General features: G+C 37.4%; 1 protein-coding gene across 9 annotated transcripts in view; it reads right to left on the bottom strand.

Moving 5' to 3' along the window:
- Positions 1-21,842, bottom strand: part of ACACA (acetyl-CoA carboxylase alpha) — a 267,372-nt gene that overhangs the window by 150,061 nt on the left and 95,469 nt on the right. For all 9 annotated transcript variants that reach the window (XM_044745744.2, XM_070482836.1, XM_070482837.1 and 6 more), the window contains 9 exons: positions 18,746-18,855; positions 17,858-17,939; positions 16,838-16,936; positions 15,412-15,518; positions 12,562-12,672; positions 7,198-7,407; positions 3,792-3,962; positions 2,572-2,733; positions 2,005-2,168 (listed from right to left, as the gene is read on the bottom strand). In XM_044745744.2, the coding sequence (XP_044601679.1) occupies positions 2,005-2,168; positions 2,572-2,733; positions 3,792-3,962; positions 7,198-7,407; positions 12,562-12,672; positions 15,412-15,518; positions 16,838-16,936; positions 17,858-17,939; positions 18,746-18,855 (1,216 nt within the window). The remainder of the gene's footprint in view (positions 1-2,004; positions 2,169-2,571; positions 2,734-3,791; positions 3,963-7,197; positions 7,408-12,561; positions 12,673-15,411; positions 15,519-16,837; positions 16,937-17,857; positions 17,940-18,745; positions 18,856-21,842) is intronic.

The raw sequence follows: 21,842 nt of genomic DNA, 5'->3' as shown, positions 1-21,842 counted from the left end.
ATTAGGGCATAATTCTCCTCTCCTTACACTTTATTTATTTTATTAAGGCATAATTTACATACAATAAAACATACTTATTTTAAGTATACCATTCAATGAATTTGGACACATGCTAATACTTTAATTTAAAGGTTTCCAGAGGCTGGCCCCGTGGCACAGCAGTTAAGTTCACACGTTCTGCATCAGCAGCCCCGGGTCCGCCAGTTCAGATCCTGGGTGCAGACATGGCACTGCTTGGCACGTCATGCTGTGGTAGGCGTCCCACATATAAAGTAGAGGAAGATGAGCACGGATGTTAGCTCAGGGCCAATCTTCCTCAGCAAAAAGAGGAGGATTGGCAGCAGTTAGCTCAGGGCTAATCTTCCTTAAAAAAATAAAATAAAATAAAGGTTTCCATACAATGAGGCAACTGGCTGGGTACAGTCAGGTATTAGCCTGACACTGCATGTGAGAGTTTTGTTTTGTTTTGTTTTCTTCTGGTGAGGAAGATTGACCCTGAGCTAACATCTGTGCCAATCTTCCTCTTTTTGCTTGACGAAGATGGTCCCTGAGCTAACATCTGTGCCAATCTTCCTCTACTTTGTATATGGGACACCACCACAGCATGGCTTGATGAGCAGTGTGTAGGTCTGCACCCAGGATCCAAACCTGCAAACCCCAGGCCTCTGAAGCAGAGGGCATGAACTTAACCACTATCCCACCAGGCCAGCCCCTAGAATGTTTTTTTTTAAGCTGCATTTTCGACGTCTATGGAATGACTTGCTCATTACTTTTACTGCTTCTCAATTAAAAGAAGCAGTCACACAAAGCTTCAGTTAACTTTTGCCAAGTGGAATATAAAACCAACAGTGTCATTATCATCCTATTTTTAGAGAAGGCAGAAATCCATATATTTATTTCCATCTCCCAATTTTTAAATATGGGCAATTTTAAAAAATTAACATTCTGTAAGCCAATCAAAACACATCTGTGGCTGTGACTTGTCAGAAAGTCATTGATTTGCAAGCTCTAGCGTAAACCTTCTTCACTTGAGCAAAGCAGGATATGGCTGTGAAAGAAAAAAAAAGGGCAACTTTATACCAGATGGTTTTTCTGGTGGCATTGCTTTAATTTTGAAAAATTCCACTTACAGTTTTGAATAAATGGGAAGAATTGCAGAGGACAAAATAGAGAAAAATTGAGACTTCCCTACTTCTAAAAAGATTATTAAAGACCAATATTATTAATAAATACTTATGGATTGCTAGTCTATGTGTATAGTTCAAAGGTCAAAGGAATGGCATTAAATGCCACAGGAAGGCATTTAGAAGGAAACAGACAATTAAAAAATACAAGGAACTAGTTGAATTTTGGATATTCTAAAATACCTAAACTGTCAAAACTACCCCTAGAGCCCTACTTTTTAATTGTTATTAATTTACTGTATATGTTTAATACAATATTAACTAATAACACTTATGATACATTAGTTATATTTGTATAAGCTGTGTATATATTTCATTGCACACTGAGTTCTCTTATATAAACAATGTGGACAATTCTCTTATGCCATTTTCATATAACAAGCAGTTCAGTTTATTATTTTAAATGACTATAGGACATTTACAGCTATACCTTTATTTTGGTGACTAATAACAGATCTTATCTGTGATTTATATGATGCCAAACTCTTGGTCAAGAATCGACCTCTCTCCAATAACAATATTGTTTCTATGGAGAAATATGATATCTTTAAAGTAATAATTTTCATAAGTTTATCAAAAATATTTGAAAGCAGAAATACTTGAAAAGGCTCAGAACAACAAAAAGAAAAACCTCTGCCAAACACTGCATAATTTAACACAACATTAACGTAAGTACAACCGAAGATGTATTTCTTCAAAAAGGTTGTCCATGACAGTACTTTTGTAGCAGATAAACGAGTCTCATTCCCTCGCTCACATCTTCACTGAAGATTAGCACAAATTTATTTTTAAAAATGCAATCAAATGATATTATACTCACGAAATTGCTTCCTCTCTGTTTTCTCCCCAGGAAAAGCAGTGACCAAACTGAGAATCAGCAAATTCATGAAGTCCTCCTGCAGCAGCAACACTGAAATAACCCCAAACATTCTTATTGCTACGGAAATTCAGTTCCTGAACTGTTCCTGAGCTGGGCTTAAAACCCTGTCAGGGAAAAAAAATTAAAAATTAAAAAAAACCCTGTTAGAGAATGAAGAATATGAGAGACTGTATTATATTTCCAAAGAAGAGAACATTTATGTACTCATTGTTTAGGCTCTGTGTTAATCACATACAAAAGCAGAAACAAAATTATGCACAATAATCATAAAGACTTGAGAGCCAACATCCACTGCTACAAACCCACTGAGGACTCTACAGTAACTAAAGTAGGATTAAATGACCAATGGAAGAGTGATCACTTAACTTGTCTGCTCTGATGAAACCTCATAAATTTCCCTCCCCAGACGAAGCCCCAAGATATTTCAGAAGTATGCCCTCAGATACTATCTTAATATTAAAGTTCACAGGAAAAATAAAAGTGTAAACCTTTTAAGTGATGGGTTACCTCATCTGGATTTTCACTAGTGATCCGAGCAGCAATAACATGGCCCCTTGGGCAAGGAACGTGAGCAGAATTTTCAAAATCAATGGGAGCATCACCCCAGGGGGATAACCCATACATCATACGGATATCCTTGATTCTGTATAGAGGGATTCCCATGGCAATCTAAAACGTAATAAAACACACATCACTCACTTTTCACAGTTACTTTCCTTAAAATGTGTAGGCTATCAGATTACCTACAAGGCTTTTCATTTTAGTAGCCACCATCTAAAACATTTTAATTTTATAGATTGTATTCTACAACCATTGAATTAGTAACTCTATGTTACTTGAAACAAAATATGTCACTGCAGATTAAGTTGCTAAATACTTCCCACTCCTTAAAAAGTTCCAAATTCCTAATGCAATAGGACATGAATTTCCCTCGATTGTCATTTCTCCATCAAGGGATCAGAATGAAAACATCCAAGGGAAGAGTCAGTGTCAATGGCTATCCAAAAAGTTCAGACAGCTAAAAAGTCTTAACTATATCATAACTACCTCATAATTATCCCCACAAACCACTGGGGGGGAAAAAAAATCAAATCAATCAATCTGTCAATCAATCTGTCAATCAATCAATCAATCTTTAGTCCTTAATTGGAATCCAGAAGAGGTTCCCAATGTTATGTTATGTCCCAAAGAATATGTTAGACACAAATAATATCAAACCTCATCATTAGCTATTACTGCATCCCCTAACACTTGTTTCCTGAGCTGAATGCAGAAAATAATATTGACAGCTACCACTTTAAATACTATAAATATAAATGTGTATTGCCACAGTTTTGCCAGGAAAAACCTTGATCATCACTCTCATGTGGAATTGCTCCAATATAGAATACCAGTAAAAACGTGTAGAGGACAATTACAAACTTGCAAGGTTTTCTATAATTAAAACAACTGATTAAAGCATATTACTTTGAAAGTTTTTCTGAAAGATGACAGTTTAAATCAGATGTGTCTGGATAAAAAATATAATAATATTCCTAGACTTGTACGACATCAGGAAAACCAACCTACACATCACAACCCACACGGCACGAGAGATGAACATTACATGAGACTCAGCTAAGAGGTGCTTTTCTCTTATAAGACACTGGTTAAACCAGTTTTTCAGGCATCTCTGACATTCAGAACTTCTCTAGGCAACTCTTTGGGCCAAGATCAGGGTGACTCACCTGAAGTTGTGCTGCAGGGAGGTTGACATCAGCCACCATCTCTGTACAAGGGTGCTCCACCTGTAGCCGAGGGTTCAGTTCCAGAAAGTAGAAGCTGCCATCCTGGCTGTAGAGGTATTCCACAGTCCCAGCACTCACATAACCAACCATTTTGGCAAGTTTCACAGCACACTCAAAGAAGAAAGATAAACAAATGTAAATATCTCATTTGTCCAGCTGGTGGACCACTGCTTATCTATAGCCTCTCCCTGACTCAAATATCCTGTGTTTATAAGGACCACCAAAGGCTTTTAGGACATGAAAATAAATTTCACCCTCTCTGATTATTACATAAGATCCCTGGTCATGGATGACAAAGCCAAATCAAAGCTGGGGGAAAACAGTATTTTTCACTTGGGATCATGGGCAACCTCACCCTATAAGGCATAAGTACATGCAGGCAAAACAATACTGTGGCAAGACTCTTCATTGAGCTCTAGCTTCCAGCATTGAGCTCTAGCTTCCAGCATTCCTAGTAGTCTTCCTAGAAACATGGCGATCAGCTAGAGACTAGATTTTCCAACATCTCTTATAGCTGGTGACTAAGTTTTGACCAATATAATATCAGCATCAGTTAGTGATATGCATAATCCCTGAATCATCTTTTGACAAGGAAATTGCTTGTCCTCTATGTCTGGCTTTCCCCTTCTATGGACTGAAATATGGTCATGATGCTACAAACCAGTTTCAACCATGCCAATGAGAACATACTAAGAATGGTTAAAACAAAACGGAAAGAACCCGAATCCCAAGATGGCCTCAGGGAGCAAAACTGTCCTACCAGCCCTGGAGAGGTCACCTCAGATTATGATAGGAAGGAAAAATAAATTTCTATCATATCTGGGTCATTGTATTTTTTGGATCTCTTTATTACAACAGCTTAACCTGTACATTAACCAAATTATGAAATTTGGGTAGGATGCTGCTATTTAAAAAAAATGAAAATATGTGATGCTGGCTTAGCAATGAGGTAGTGGGTAGCAAGGAAACGCTGCAAACTGGAAAGCTGGTGGCCTCCTTGTTATAACAAAACATTTGGTAAACTGTCTCCTACAATAACTTGGAATGCAGATAACACGCCAACTAAGCCCTAAGAAAAATGGTTAGAAACAGTCAGAAATTGAAAAAACTAACAGCTTTCATACTCCAAAACTAGAAGTAGATTCTCACCCCAATGCAACCCAATGTCAAAGATCAAATAAAAGAGAAAAAGTTATTTATCTAGAAATCGTGGAGTGTGGTCACTCATCCCTCAAGCAGACTGGAAGCAAATAGTCCAGAACCTTACTAAGTTTTGAAGAAATTGTATTTCTAAACAAATAATAAACCTGGCCTTCAAAAGCCTGTGACAGATAATTAGCATAAATTTTGTGGCCCAATCCTGCACCAGCACGAAGTGACCTGTGAAAGCTCTGCCAAAGAAGGGATGGTCTCCAAAACCCAATCACAGAGAAAACTGAACAAGGAAGAACTTCCTAGAGAACCAAGCCAGGTGCTTGGGATGATGGGCAAGGGATTTACTTCCAGAGAGGAGAACCAGGGGCAGCCAGACGGCTAACTGAGGTATTACTCCATGACATGGCAGGAAATCACCACAATTCCTGCCTAGAAAGATTCAATAACTGCTATGGACCAATGATTACTGTGTATTTTTCATTCTTCTTTTTTCTAAATGGGAGTTATCCTCTTCCTATTCTACCACTGTATATTAGGTATATCGGGGAAGGAGGAATGACAAGCGGTGGATAACTTATATTTCAGGTCACTGGCCCATGAAAAGCCACAAGCACAGTTAATGGAGAGGACTGTAGATATTTTGGACTTTGAACTGAACGTAATAACTGGATGGGACTTTGGGCTGTCTTCTTTGGGGAAAGACTAAGTATGTTCTAAAGAAAGAAAAAGGGTGTGGAAGGATAATGCAGAGCAAGAGGAAAAGACTGAGGCAGATTATTAAATGTTCTCCAGTAATTTTTCTTTGCATCGTTAATTCTCTGCATTTAGTAACAGAATCTCCTGAATTTCAGCTGAGCATATGGCCACCCAGTAAGTGACTACAATTCCTACCATCTCTTGCAACTAGGTGTGATTGTGTAACTGAATTTTGTCCAATGGAATGTGAGCAGAAGTAATACGTGTGAATTCTAGATCATATTTTTATATGCTTGCCCTCCATGTCCTTCTTTTCTCCCTCTCACAGACTACAATGTAAACATACTCTTGTGAGCAAGCTTTAATCAGGAAGATGATGACACCCTAGAGAAAGGGGTGGCATCCTTTCTCAAGAAAAGGCCAGACAGTAATTATTTTCAGCTTTGTGGGCCATATACTATGTGTCACAACTACTTGACTCTGTCATAGCAGTGACAAAGCAGTCATAGATAATACATAAATGAGCATGGCTATATGCCCATAAAATTTTATTTACAAAAACAGGTGGTAGGTTGGATTTGGCCTACAAGCTGTATTTTGCTAACCCTTTTCTAGTGAATGGCCGACCAATAAACCTGGGTCCCTGGCGCCAGCTCATCTTTGAACTATGATGAGAGAGAGAAACAGAACTTACACCTTGTTTAATCCACTGTATTTTGGAGGCCTCTTTCTTAAAGCAGTTAAAGAATACATCTTAACACACACACACACACACACACACACACACACACACACACACACACACACACAGAGGAATTAAACTTCCAACACAGATGACCACATATTTAGCTTGTTTAGAATTCAAGAGAAAAAAGAGATGAAAAATATGTCTCCAATAAAATGAAGACTGAGTCACAATTCCAGAAAAGACCATGTTCAGACCTCTAAACTACAACTATTTCCAAGGGACCCTGCAAAACTGTTGGGGGATTCTTTTCTATACAAAAATAGAGAATATGTAAACTTTAAAGATACTTAGAGGGGGGCCAGCCCTGTGGCCGAGTGGTTAAGCTTGCACGCTCCACTTTGGTGACCCAAGATTTTGCCAGTTCAGATCGTGGGTGGGGACCTAGCACCAATCATGAAGCCATGCTGAGGTGGCGTCTCACATAGCAGAGGCAGAAAGACCTACAACTAGAATATACAACTATGTACTGCGGGGCTTTGTGAAGAAGAAAAAAAAAAGAAGATTGGCAACAGATGTTAGCTCAGGTGCCAATCTTTGAAACAAAAAAAGAAATTTAGAGGACCTTTTAAGAGAGAATGGATTTGAATAAATTCACCTGAAGATTCAACGACAATCAATCTAGAAAATGGAACTACTTGCTTACCATGAGCTTGTTAAAAAAAATAAATAAATAAGATTAAAGATCCCAAACCATTTCTCTTCTTTGTCCCTAATGAAAAGAGTACACTGATTTTTTTTAAAACATACCTGTTCCATATGTTCAAATACTGCTGGAGTAGCAATAGCAGCAGGTGCCTCTTCAATAATCTTCTGATGCCTGCGCTGTACAGAGCAATCACGACCAAACAAAGAGATTGCATTGCCATACTGATCTGCTAAGATCTGTACCTCCAGATGACGAGATTGTTTGGCTAGTCTCATCACAAATATAGGAGACCCAGGGACTTCAGCTTGAACCTATATTAGAAAAGGAAATAAAACAAATTCTTAAGTGGTAAGCATTTTTTTCTATGATAAGCTACTTCAATTTCAATAGGCAGATGCCTAGCAGTGTGAGGGACTGTGTTAATCAGTAATACAAAAATAAATAAAATATAGTTCATGCCCTCATCTATTTTTAAGATATTGCATTCTTAGTTATACAACCAATATTAAATGATGAATACAAAAACATACAAACATCCAATGTATTACAAGGGTAAAAACAAATTATTCTGAAAACACACACACACAAATCCCACAGAAAGGCAAAATACTGTCATCAACTTCAAACAGCCAAATGAACAACTTGCTCCAGACTAGATGCTTTCCTATTAACATGATGTCATATATGATATTGCTGTAGTCAAAGAACTTTCATCTTCATTTCAGAGCATATTGTCACTGGATGCAGAATTCTACACTGGCAATTTATTTTCTTTCAGCACTTTAAAAACATCACAATGTTTTCTGGCTTCCACTGTTTCTACTGTGAGACGTCAGCTATCCTGCAAGTAACTCCTTTGAAAGTAATCTTATTGTTACTCCTCTGAAAGTAATCTTTTTTTCCAGCTGCTTCAGGATTTTCTTTCTCTGTCTCTTTTTAGGGGAGTGGGGTGGTAGATTTACTCTGATAAGCTTAGATGTGGTTTTCTTCATACCTGTCCTGTGGAACTCACAGTGCTTTTTGAATCTATGTTTGGTATCTCTTATCAATTCAGAAAAATTCTTAGCTGTTATCTCTTCAAATACTGCTTCTGCTTCAAGATTACTTCAAATATGGCTTCTGCTCCATTCTCTCTCTTTTCTCCTGAGACTCAAAGTATATGATGTTAGATGATTTCATGTATCCCATATGTCTTTTAAGCTCTGTATCCTTTATGCTCTGTTTTGTTACATAACAAGTCACCTCAAAACTCAGTGGCTTGCTTAGGACGTCAACCATTTTATTGCTCATGATGCTGTGCTCATCTGGGCACTTATTCTTCTGGTCTTCCATGGGGTCACTCATATTATGATTTGGTGGCTTGAGTGGGGCTGAATGGTCTCACTCAATGTCTAGCGACTTGTGTAGTAAATGTTGGCTGGTAGGTCTGGAGAGCCTCGACTGCAACAGCTCATCTCCATTGCATACGGCCTTTCCTTCCCCAGTAAGCTGGACCAGGCTTCTTCAATGCAGTGTTCCAAGAGAGTGAAGGTAGAAACTCCAAGGCTTCACAAGCTCTAGGCTCTCGAATTTAGCACCACTCTGGCCACATTCTAATGGTCTAAGCAAGCCACAAGGCCAGCCAAGATTCAAGGGGTGGGAAACAAGATGCCACCTCTTAATGAGAGAAAAAGCAGTGTCACATTGCAAAGGGACATACATATAAGGATGGGAGGAGTTACTGCAGCCATCTCTGTAAACAATCTACTATGGCCTGCCCTCCAGCCACAATAAGTCACATATCTCCCACATGCAAAATAGACTCACCCCCTCCCAAGACCCCCAAAGTCATCCAATCATGGCATCAGGCTTGCCATCCATTTTCTCATGAGTCATATCCAGAAGCAAATGAAACTTCTTGGGTACAGCTCCTCAGGTGCTATTTCTCTTGATCTAAAGATCTGAGAACTAAAAAGACAAGTTATCTGCCCCCAACAATCCCAATATTTAATGATGAGATGGGGAGCAGATAACTGTAAAAGCACTCCTGTTCAAAGAAGAGGGGATGAAAGATACACAGCAGTCACTGGTCCATAGCAATTCTGAAATTCAAATGGGTACATGTTGTGGGATTCCCTTACTACAGAAGCATGGAATGTCTTATTATTTTAGGGTCTTATTCTGCTCCCTGGGAGTGGTTTCTTAATCCATGACTTCCCTCTGCTCTTAGCTCTGCCCTCTGGGCTCCTGGCTCTGCTCTCCAAAAAATTTCTTTTTATTAGAAATGATTAATGTTTACAGGTGATTAACTTTTTCAGTCTGTTTCTTATTCATAGAAAATTGAAGGCCCAGAGGCCTCTTTAAAGTTTGACCTGTCTCTGTCTCTTTTAGTCCCTTTGGTGCATTCATCAATATAAGTCTCCTGAAAATTTTGTTGGCTTCCTATGAATCATATTGGGGGATTCACTCTTTGCCCCAAAAGACATATCCATAACTTTTCTGCACAGATCTCTCTGTACTTCAGGCATATCAGGCTGCTGTAGGACAACAGCCTTAAGATTCTTACAAGCCCTTTTTTTGCTAGCTGAGAGGTAATCTCCCAGGTACTGTCTTAAATATTTCTGACATTGTAAAGGATCTCACAGGCATTCTTGACTTGGCCTTTACCCTGATGTCATTTTGAGAATCTTTTGCCAGCTCGAGAAACTGGGAATGAGAAACAGTTCTATTTTCAAACTCAACAAGTTTGAAACACCTTCTTGAGCTCATTTCTCTTTCATAGTTCCTTAGCATAAGCAACCTGAAGTATTCAACAGATACTTTCAACACTTTGTCAACAGATCTCTTTATCTAGGTCCACAAGTTCATTAAATACATTCTTTATCTTCCAAGTTACCTCAGGCAATTGTTCCATCATTACAGAACATTGGTACCTTTTTTCCCAGATTCTAATAACAATTCCTTTACTGCCTCTCCAGTCTCCACTAAGAGTTTGTTCACTATGCCTCCAGCTTTCACTAAGAACCTTCTCACCATTTTTCCAGCCTCCACATATGAGGCCAGTCTCAAAGTCAATGCCACATATTTTACCTTTCTTTTTTATGACAGTATCTATCACAACTTTAAATGTTAATTTCTGTGATAGTTATGCAGTGATACCTAACATACCACCCAAAATTTAGTGACTTAGGACACTTAGGATAATTTTATTTTATTTGCTCAGTGATTTGAGCTGGGCTCAGTTGGCAGTTCTGCTGCTGATCTAGGCCTAGAGACACTCATGCAGTTGTAGTCATCTGGAAACTTGACTGTGGTTGGATAGTTTAATACGGCTTCACTTACATGGCTCAAATGTTGTGCTGTCAGCAAGTAAGTCTAGGAAGCCTCAGCTGAGACAACTCATCTCTGCTTCATGTGGGCTGTCTTTCTCCAGAAGGCCTGACTGGGCTCTTCACATGGCATCTGAGACTCATTCCAAGAGAGCAGAAACCACAAGATCACTTGAGGTTAAGGCTCCAAAACGTGTATACCATTTTTGCCACACATCTATTGGCCAAAACAAGTCACAAGGCCAGTCAAAATTCAAAGAGTGGGAGAAAAAACTCTACGCCTTGATGGGAGAGAGGTAAAATCATACCGTAAGGGGGTGTGTATATAGGGATGGGGGAATTATCATGGTCCTCCTTGCAAATCATCTCTCACGTGTTCTTTTTATATTTTTCATCCTTTTCTCTATGCTTTGGTCTGAATTTTCTTCCAACCTATCTTCCAGTTGCTAATTCTCTCTTCAACTGCATCTAATACGCTATTAAATTCTATTGATTTAATTTTAGTTATTGCATTTTCAGTTCTAGAATTTTCATTTGTTTCTTCTTTATGGTTTCCAGTTTTTTGCCAAAATTTTCAATCTTGTCTTTAATTCCATTGAATACATTAAGTATGTTACTTTAAATTCCTTGTCTGATAGATCCATTATCTAAACTCTCTGTGGTCTGCTTCTACCGACTTTTATTTTTCTTGATTTTCAATCATGTAATTTGATATGCCTGCTTCTTTTTAACTGGCTGCTTGATAGTACATTTGAAAAATTAACAGAAATAATTTGAGGTTCTGAACATTATCTTTCTCTGGAGAGAATTTATCTTTGCTTCCTGCTAGTGGCTAGGGATACTAGAAATCCTAGAACACCTTGCTTCAATCAAGGGTTGAGTGTTTTGAAGCTGAGATTTAGTCCCTGTGAGGGCTGGCCTATTTCCAGTTCATTCTTACTGCTCCAAGATCCCAACCTAGGGGCCAGCCCAGTAGCACAGTGGTTAAGTTCATGTGCTCCACTTTGGTGGCCCGGGGTTCGCAGGTTCAGATCCTGGGTGCAGACCTAAATACTGTTTATCAAGCCATGCTGTGGCAGGCGTCCCATATATAAAGTAGAGGAAGATGGGCACGGATGTTAGCTCAGGGCTAGTCTTCCTCAGCAAAAAGAGGACTGGTAGCAGATGTTAGCTCAGGGCTGATCTTCCTCAAAAAAAAGAGTGCAAATAAAAGGTCGCTAGGGGTACTAGTAAAAGATGGTGCAAAGTAAAAGATTCTGGGAAAAAATAAGAAAACATGAGAAGCTAGGAGAGTGACAAGGCCAGAATGTGCTGCAATTTTCCTTTGCCTGACATCTTTTTCTGGGTATCGTTAGGAGAAAAAGAAGTGAGTCAAGAACATGAGGGTAACTCTGAGGGCAAGGAAGAAGAAACTCCTGTCTCTAGCTTCTCTCTCTAAGATTCCAAAAAAAGATAATTTCTTTGACCTCCAGAACCAACATATAGTATGGCCACATCAAATTGGCTGTAAATCACAGGGTTAGGCAGAGAAAGATCCTAAGTTTAGTTTTCCTGAGCCAACCTCAGTTCTCAAGAATCTGCGCCTGCCATAGGGTTTCTGTGCCAGGGTATGGTGGCCATGCAGCACAGGCTAGGGTGTAGACTGCTGGGCCAGCAGGGTAGATGGCACATGTGGCAGAAACTCAGGAGCCTGCAGCCAATTTGAACTGAAGTAAGGTAAAGTCAACAAAGAGCCTGGGCCTGGCCAAGCCTAGAGCATCCAGATCGAGTTAACTACACCACATACTTTATCTACAGTGCCAACAGAAGAGGGACACAAAAACGTAGAAAGGCATTGATTCTTCCTTGTCACTATGAGGTCTTTTGAGCCACACATACTATACAGGCAAGAGCTATCTGAGAAACTGAGCACTTTTAGTATAAGAGAAAATAACTCTACTGTTTGAATTACCTAATTGAATGAAACTTGAATTGGACATTTCATTAACACTTTTTCCCTGATAATAAGCAGGTAGAGGCTAGAGAAAAAGATTAGATTAGTTACAGACAAAATAAAAAATTAAATATTTTCTGGACATCCAAATTATGGTGTAAGTTAAATCATTTATCTCTGATATACATGTTAATTCAAACAAACGAAAACAACTTGTACTCTACCTGTCTGAAGAGGTTAGGGAAGTCATCTGCATTGTTGACTTTTCTGATTCCCTTCCCTCCCCCGCCTTCTGAGGCCTTGATCATTACTGGATATCCAACTTCCTCTGCTGCCTTTAGGAAGAGAAAAATGGAAACAAGGGAGATATGAGTAGGTAAGGAGAAACCTGGCATTTCCTGCCCTTAAAAATGCTATCATTTTGTAGGTCTACATGTAGTAAAATAGAAAGATCTTGAAGATATACTATTAGGTGAAAAAAATAAGTAATAGAAAAATATTTGTAGCATTAGTTTGAACCAATAGAAATTGCCTTTTTTGTAGGTAAAAAATAGTTGAATATTGGCAATTTCTTATGGTTCAATCTAAGACAGCCCCATATCAGTCAAAAACAAAATAAAACTGTATGTTTATATATGATTATGCATGCATTCATGCACCCACATATGTAAGTGCAAAAAAATAAGTCTAGAATAGACACCAGTGGTGATTTATAAAAGGAAGATGGGTAGATATAAAGTTTCACTTTTTATTATATATATTTCTGTAATATTCACATTTCTTATAGTATGTTGGTATTCATGTACTACTCATAATTTTTATTTAAAAACAAGACACAAGTAGTTCACTTAATATAAGCTGATGGTCTCAGTATAGCTTCTGATAACATATAAGTAAGACTTAACAAATCACAACTCTCACGTATCCAGGAGTTTTTTCTCACTCAACTTTTTGTAAAAGAGAAAAATAACAAGATATCAAAATATTAATAAAATTAGTCAGAAAACTAATTTTCAACATATGTTCTAAATGTGCTTTTCACATTTACAGCATTTTATAATAAGGTGATGATCCTAAAATTTTTCAAAAATTAATTACACATCCATTAAGTAGGGAGCTGGTCAAATCAAGATATACCCACATATTAGAATACAATGCAATTATTAAAAGGAATGAGGTAGTTTTTACAAGTAATAATATGAAAGATGGCCAAACTGTACTGTTAAGGCAAAAAGTAAATTGAGAAAAAGTTAACCAAAATTTTAAAATGAGTCATTCCTTTGTCAAAACATTCCAGTCTTTTAAAGTTTACGTTATAATAATATCCAAAAAATGTGTCACTAGAAAAAGACCATTTCAAATTTTAATTTAAGTCAGTAGATTAGGCATGAAAATCTTGTACTTATAGTCCCATCTCTTCTAAATTTCTCTTAACTCTATCCATTACTATGCTTATAAACAGAGTTAGCATGATGAACTCAATCACTGGGTGATAAGTGATCAAAGAAATGGCCACAAATGGAAAAGAGCTTAAAAAGTAGGGTAGCTCATATGCCATCAGTAAGAAAGAAGGTAGGCCTTTGAAAAATATATGAAAGCTCTAGGCACAGGTCATCCATTTAAAATATTTTAGAATTTTAATGCCATGAGGAAAGTGCTTATATACAATATTAAGAAGAAAAAAACCTAGGATTTCTCAGTAATATATATAGTAGGACCCTAATTTTATAATTATCACAATAATTATAATTATGGGAGTCTATTAACAAAGATTATCAATATATGAATCTATGAATCAAAAAAGGCTGGAAGAAAATAGATGAATACGTTAATGGGATTTATCTATGGATGGTGGGTTTATGGGTGGTTTTATCATCACATCTTTTCTGGCTTTCTAAAGTTTCTACCAGAAAACTTTATAATTATAATCAGGAAAAAAAATGAATTTTCGTTGATATGTACAATAGTTCCTTACAAACAGCTTCTATTCTTTTGCAAATTAAGCAAATAAAATATTGCATTTGCAATTCAATTAGAAATATTAATTCTCCTTATTAAGGACATTACAGGATGCTTAACTTGAAATGCAAACAAAAGAGCAAAATTAATGGAACATTCAGTGTTCCTCTTGAATTTATCACATACAAGTCAAACACAAGTACTGTGTTTTTCTAAAATAGTCTCTTTCATCAATCTACCTGGAGGCAAAACTGATCCTTCCAACTAGTTAAAAAGTGAAAAGGGAATAAACTGGAGACAAATATAACAGAAAGAAAAGGTAATGTTGGAGAAAAGATCTTCTTTTGCTTGGGTCCATGTAACACTTTCAGCCTCTCTCAGCTCCCTCCTTCACTCCTCCCCAAGGGAAAAAAGAGTGAATTATGTGATTGGTCAGTTTGGAAGGAAGAACTAAGCATGCATAGCTCAGCCTCTTCCCCTCTGGGATCAGCCCACTGCACAGATCATATGCTCCTCGTCAGCTCTCGGCCATACAATAAGCTGAATGGTAAAAAGCTGTCTCTGTAGAGGGAAGTCTGTGCTTATCCAGCACCACTAGTAACCAGTGAGAGAGCCTGTTTAACTCTAACGTTCAGTTTACGAATCTGATTTGTTGCTACACACTAAAGCCATTTTCGTCAACATCTCTATTTGTAACAAAGCTGACATTTTGATCTCTATCTGCCTAGCTTCTTGGTTCTGAACTCAAGCAGGGGAAAAAAGTGTGCTGTTTGTGGCCACACACCCCTATCCCACCCCTAACCAGCCCACACATACTAACAGGGTGGAGATGAGAATCAGTACCTCCTTAAAGCTACAATTTAATCACCCAAGAAATGTTCTGTCCAGGTGAGCAGCTTGTTCAAAACAAATTTAAATTATTTTTGTTAAATCTGGGTCGCATCCTCACTCTGTAAACTATCTCCTGGTCTTAGGTCAAATTCTCGCTCTGTAAACTATACCTCCTGCTCTTACAACCCTAATGAGTATGTATCATGAACCAGGCTCCAAATCCCTGTATTTGTGACTATAATTGGTCACTTGAAAGACATCATTCCCTAGAGTTAGTAACCTACCTTTAGCCCATCATCCACATCCTTCACATAACCTTTTTCATATAATTCCTGGGGAACATTCAAGATACGTTTTGTAAAATCATTTTCCTGCCAGTCCACACGAAGACCTGTAATAGATAACAGTGACTTAAAAGCAGCTATAAGAGCTTCTCTCTTGTCAATATTCTGCTATACCTTCTTGAAATGCCCTCATCTTTATCCAAAATTGAGGGGACATGGGAGAAAGAAGGATGCCATAAAACCCTGATCAGTTCTTGGAGTTAAAGGTAGTGTTTAGCCACAGCAGAACCTCGCAATTTGGGTTCTTATGCTAGAAAAAGCCAGGAGAGCTAACAGGCAGCAACTTATAAAAATGCAAGGACATACAAGACCAAAAAAAAAAAAAAAGCACGTCAAACTTCTCACAGCAACTAGCAGGCAAAATACCTTCCATTTGTGTGTTCAGGGCTGCCCCAGGGCCAGAAGTCTGAGAAATAATTCAATCTTTATGAGCCCTTGGAAATGGAAATGGCAGTTTTATTGGCCTCGGCAGAGCCATGATTCCATGCTCCCTGAATGCCCCTGTACTCAGCCACAAGGGGAATGCTATCATCTCTCCATTCAAACAAGAACGAATTCAACCTTTTATTTTAAGCTGTTTGACCCAGCAGGACTGGAGAGAATATCACAATCCCCCTGGAGAGCCAGAGTAACAAGAGTTCAAATCTGTTCAGCCTCAAGACAACAGTCGTTCCCATTTGGAAGAGGTTTTAGTGAATGTCTGCTCCCCGTGCTTGAGTACGAAAGAAAGGCAAGTTCATATAGTTATCAGCTATGATTCACATGGCACTCTTTAAGGGATTTGTCAAGAATAAATTATTTTTAGAAAAATTTTATCCTCCTTCAGGCCTGGAAGAAAAGTTAACTACAGATCTCATTTTCTGCATCAAGGACAAATGAGAGGTTGAATGGTACTAAACAGGCAAAGCTAATCATCTTGTGGGCTGACATCAAGAAAATACTGGCAGGCAAACATTGATGGGTGGGCTTTAGGTTTTTCTTAGTGATCCAGGTCACCTCCCAAGCAGGTTCACAGGACTAATTCTGCCTAGGAAGTCCATCTCTATGGAATATTCTAGCTGACCCAGAGTAGATCCAAATCTACAGAATATGAGTTTTCTCAGAGTTTCTCCAAATTAAGTCTCAAGATCGCTTAAATCATAGTTTAGCATCTGTGTACCTGGTACAAAATTTATATTCCTAAGACATGATAAAATCACAGGTGTATTTATTAAGCCAGGAGATACAAGATACCATTAATCAACCTGGACTCTACTTCTTATCAAGTATCCAAATAAATTTTAAACAAACCTAAGTTCTAAGTCACAGTCCCAAATATCCCACTGAGCTTTTCTGCTCAAGATACAAACAAGAAATACTTTCTTACCACTGCCACTCCAGGGAAGAGTTGGGATACCTGCAGTTTGAGCCACTATGGAAGATGCAATCTTATCCCCTAAAGCCCACATGGCCTGGCTTGGAGGACCTAAAAACAAAACAAGAAAAGAACTCTGTAATATTTTGGCTACATTTCTGTCACATTTTGTCTTTTATATAATTATTTTTGTATTTGTCTTGTCTCCCCTACATCACATATCATGGAGATACACAAACTTGATTATGGAGATTACTATATCATCTTTCTATCCTTTATAGAACCTAATGCAGCAAGCATTTAGCACACACTGAGAATTCAACATATATAAGTATACACTGAATTAAATTCTTGACAAATATAACTCTGATTTTATCATCCTTCATGATCCAACTTTATCAGATTAATAAAGTCCTTTTTTCTTTTTTTTTTTAGCAATATCCTAAAATAAGGACTATAAAGTTTTGGGATCCAAGTCTGAAATATTACACTCTCCTTGGTCTTGGAGGAAGCCAAAAGAGAGAAACAGAGAGAAACTTTGAGCCATATAACCTCAATTTCTCTCTCTGCTATAGGAGAGCAGAAAAGTCAGAAGAAATAGCTCTCATTCATAGTTATATAACCTATCTGCTTAAATGTGAAGGTGCTGATTTACATTTAAGGGCACACTGCCAAGGAATCCTAAATATTCAGCTATCTTCGCTACATAAAAATAGGTCCTTTCTCCACATGTTTTCTTAAGGTTAGTGGCAAAGTCTTAAAAGCCCACTATTTTGGAAATCAAAGCCTCCTCTATATCTCATGGAAAAGAACCCGGGGACAGAAAACACGATCAACATGTAGAGAGATAAGCAGGGTATAAGAAATGCGGAAGGGAAAGAAAAAGAAAGAAATAAAGAGGGTTACTCTGAGAGTTGCTGACCGATAAAAAAAAAAAAAAATAAGAGGCCAGTACACATTAAACAGAAGAAAAGCAGAATATAGAGTCGAATACGGGCAAAATTGACAAGACAGTACATCAGAAAGGCTTACCCATGAAGGCAATGCCATTTTTCAAAAGTAGTTCTGGGAGTTTGGGATTCTCAGAAGCATGACCCCAGCCAGCCCACACTGCCTATAAAGGAACACAATATGATTCATTCTTAAAATTCATACTAAAAAACCCACAATAAACTGTATTACTCTCTACCAAGACTGGCCCTTCTCCATGAGGTACAATAGCTCCACAGCGGCCTAATGCTTAATTCAGCTTCTATGCTTGATTCTTGGCAAACGTTTTACAGAATAACAATAAACAGTCCATTATGGCAAAACCTCTGAAGAGGTCAAAACCAAGTAGAAACTGATATTAAGATCCAGGCAGTCTTGCTGCTCTTTCAGAAACTCAATTCATAGCCTTTCAACTAGACTCTATAGAGCCTTTTCTAGAAATATTGGTTATCTTTCACAGATTCGATTACTTTGGCCACCCAAACCCAGCTTTATATCTAGTGATTATATGGTCATACAAGTCTCGAGTTTTTTTCTCTTTGGGCTTTAAGATACTTACCCTAAACTTCTTAACACAACGTGACAGAAAAGAAAGAACCTATTTCTATACCACCATATTCTGAGCCAAGAATATTCCATGGGAAGCAGGCAACTTCTACTTACATGGAATGGTTTGAAGGTGAAACGGATAGAGTAAAGAATCTCTGAAAGACCCTTCCAAACCTCGTGTTTGTATGATGTTTACTCTATTCTGACTCATTCCATTGTTTCCATCTTTTCTTTCTCTGTCTGTTATCCCATATAAAGGCATTGATCAATTTTCAACAAAGATGCTTTATATAAAATTAAAAGTTCTTCTCTGGATATCCCCTTGTGTCTAACTGTAATTTGGCTGAATTTTGTTTTAAAGGACACACTGGCATCTCTTACTTGTACTGGGATCCTTTTAGCAATATCAAGAATTAACTCCACATTTGCATAGTTGTTGTTGTTTGGTCCTCCAGGCACTGGGACATAGTGATCTGCCATCTTAATGTATTCTGAAAACACAAGCAAATTAATAGATAAAACATGCTTTATTTTCAGAAATGTAACAGCAGAGGAAAACTACGTAAATGACAGGTATCTTCATAGGTAACCACAGAACAAACTGCATTAATGGGGTGATATCCAGGACCATTTAGTTGGAGGCTCTGACTTGGTTAAGTCACAGGCATTAATATACACTAATCTCATATTTAGGAAGTTCTTATACTAAAACAGCAGTTCTCAAACATTTCACTGCGACCTTTCTGAAGGGTCTTGATGATCCCTTTATCAAGGATGATGTGTCTGTTATTTAGAGACCCACGTACAATTATTCTATTCTAAGAAAAAGTTCTAGTCCTGATACTTTTACCTTTAACTTACGCCGTACTCTGGGAAAGTCTTTTTCCTGGTATAGAGCTGTAACAGAATGGGGAAAGAAGGTAGAATCTGGAGGGTTTGTAGACTGGCTAAACAGGAAAGGTTACTTCTAAGAGTCTACTAAATACTTGAAAAGGGCTTAGCTGGAATGCCTGAGATAACAGGTATTTAAAAGACACTTTAAAAAGACAACTTCTATGACCTACAGCTAGGATATACAACTAGTATGGGGCTTTGGGGAGGAAGAAAAAAAGGAAAATTGGCAACAGATGTTAGCTTTGGAGCAATCTTCCTCACTAAAAAAAAAAAAAGGCAACTTCCTTACATATTATTTACTCAGTATTCCCTTTCAGATTTGTCATCTGATGTCTCTCTTCCTATTCTGGTAATAATTGTAGCAGAGCAGCTACAATGTGAAGGGACCGTACTAAGCACTTTATACATATTGTCTCATTTAATACTCAACAATCCTATACATGACAGGTATTATTAATACCCAGTTTATAGGAAATTATGGCTTGGAGCAGCTAAATAACTTGCTCAATGTTCATCTCCACCATACTGATTAACATTTCTTATACCTTGTTTTTAATTTTTAAAGGTTTTTAAATTCTTCTAAAAATAATTCCACCCAAAGATACAAGGCCCTATAGTTTGCTCAAAACAGAAATAGGTTTATTGTTCTCTTTAATTATAAGAGGGAAAGCATGTTAATTATAAAAATATTTAGATAATATATCAGGATGTAATAACACTATTTTTGAAAAGTCAAAATCACCCATTGTCCCACCACTCAGAGATAATCAGTTCATGCTTTGATATACTACAAACCATAAATTGTTAACCAATTTAACAATATATTGTAGATATCTTCCCATATTATGACATAGAGATATATTTAACATATATGCTCAATATTTTAATAGATGTCTAATGTTTCTATAGTCCATAGTTCATTTAACCACTAACTTATTGATGGACATATAGGTCATGAATAATTTGGAAAATATTAAAATAACATAATGATGAATATCCTTGTGCTGCTATCCAATTACATCCTCAGGATATGTTCCTAAAAGAAATAAAGTTATTGGGTCAAAGGGTATATACGCTTTCAAAGATTAAACCACTTTAGACCCTCACTAGCAACATGGGTACCAAATTGCCTATACTCTCACCCATATTAGGTGTTATCAATCTTTTAAATTTTACCAGTCTTATAAATTTTTAAAAATCCCAATTTAACTATTGTTTTGGTTTGCATTTCTTTGATTATCCTTGGTACTGAATCTCTTTTTATATGTTTATTGTTCCTTTTTAATTCTTCTTTTATGGACTACTTTTTTGTGTTCTTTGTTCACTGTGTGTTGAAGGGTATCTTCTTCTAATATTACAGGTAGAAATTCTTTGCTGCTAATATGTTTTCCCAGATTATCATTTGTCTGTAACTTTTTCTGTTTCTTTTTTTATTTTCTAAATAGAAATTTTTATTTTTATGTAGTCAAATCATCTAACTTTTCTACTGTGGTTTAGTCTTTTCTGCAGTTCAGTGGCCCTAGATGTAGAAAAAAGTTACTTTAATTGCTGACCTACATCCTACACACACACACGCACAGTACTGCTACCACCAACCAACAACAGTTTGGCGTTCTATACCAATCAATCTTCTATTATCATTATCGTAGACACTAAAGAAAAGAGAAGCCCCGGCAAGTAGAAAAAGAAAGATTATCCTAATTATTTGGCTTGTATTTCTCCATCATCTCCTAGTTCCCACAGTTCCCATAACTACCACCAGAGATGCTATTCTAGAGCATATTCACAAATAAATTAGAAAATGTCCCTCAAAAGAGAATACTCAATTCTTTACTATGGATTTCACTAATCATCCACCTCTCCAACTGTTCCAACAACTATCATGGAATAAAAACATGCAACTGATCAACTATTACCATCCTCATCATCCCTTAACCTGTCAATTTTGCCTATCCCTCTCCAGTCTCAGAGGATGAAGCCCTCTCCTCATGTTAATAACCAACTCTTCTATCTAAGCCTCCTTTTCCATCATCTTTCAAATTGTAAAAATAATTAGTATTTTAAACTGGATTACAGTGATGATTGCACAGCAGTACAAATTTACTAAAATTCATAGAACTGTACACTTTTAAAAGGGTGACTTTTATTGTATATAAATTATATTCAACAGTTACCAAAAATAATTAACATAATAGAAAGGTTAAAAAAAACGAAAAAGGAAAAATCATCTGTAATACTAATTCCTTAATTCAATGCCAGTGGTACTGTAATTCTTCTAGAGTTCTATTTTTTTTTTTTTTTGAGGAAGATTAGCCCTGAGCTAACTGCTGCCAATCCTCCTCTTTTTGCTGAGGAAGACTGGCCCTGAACTAACATCCATGCCCATCTTCCTCTACTTGTTTTTATATGTGGGACGCCTACCTCAGCATGGCTTGCCAAGCAGTGCCATGTCCGTACCCGCGATCCCAAACCGGCAAACCCTGGGCTGCTGAAGCGGAATGTGCAAACTTAACCGCTGTGCCACTGGGTCAGACCCTAGGGTTCTATTTTTTAAATAAAGAAACTGTGAAATTATATAAACTCT

Source organism: Equus asinus, chromosome 13 (assembly GCF_041296235.1).
Source record: "Equus asinus isolate D_3611 breed Donkey chromosome 13, EquAss-T2T_v2, whole genome shotgun sequence".
Classification (NCBI taxonomy): Eukaryota; Metazoa; Chordata; class Mammalia; order Perissodactyla; family Equidae; genus Equus; species Equus asinus.
This window is presented reverse-complemented; position numbering and strand designations above follow the sequence as displayed.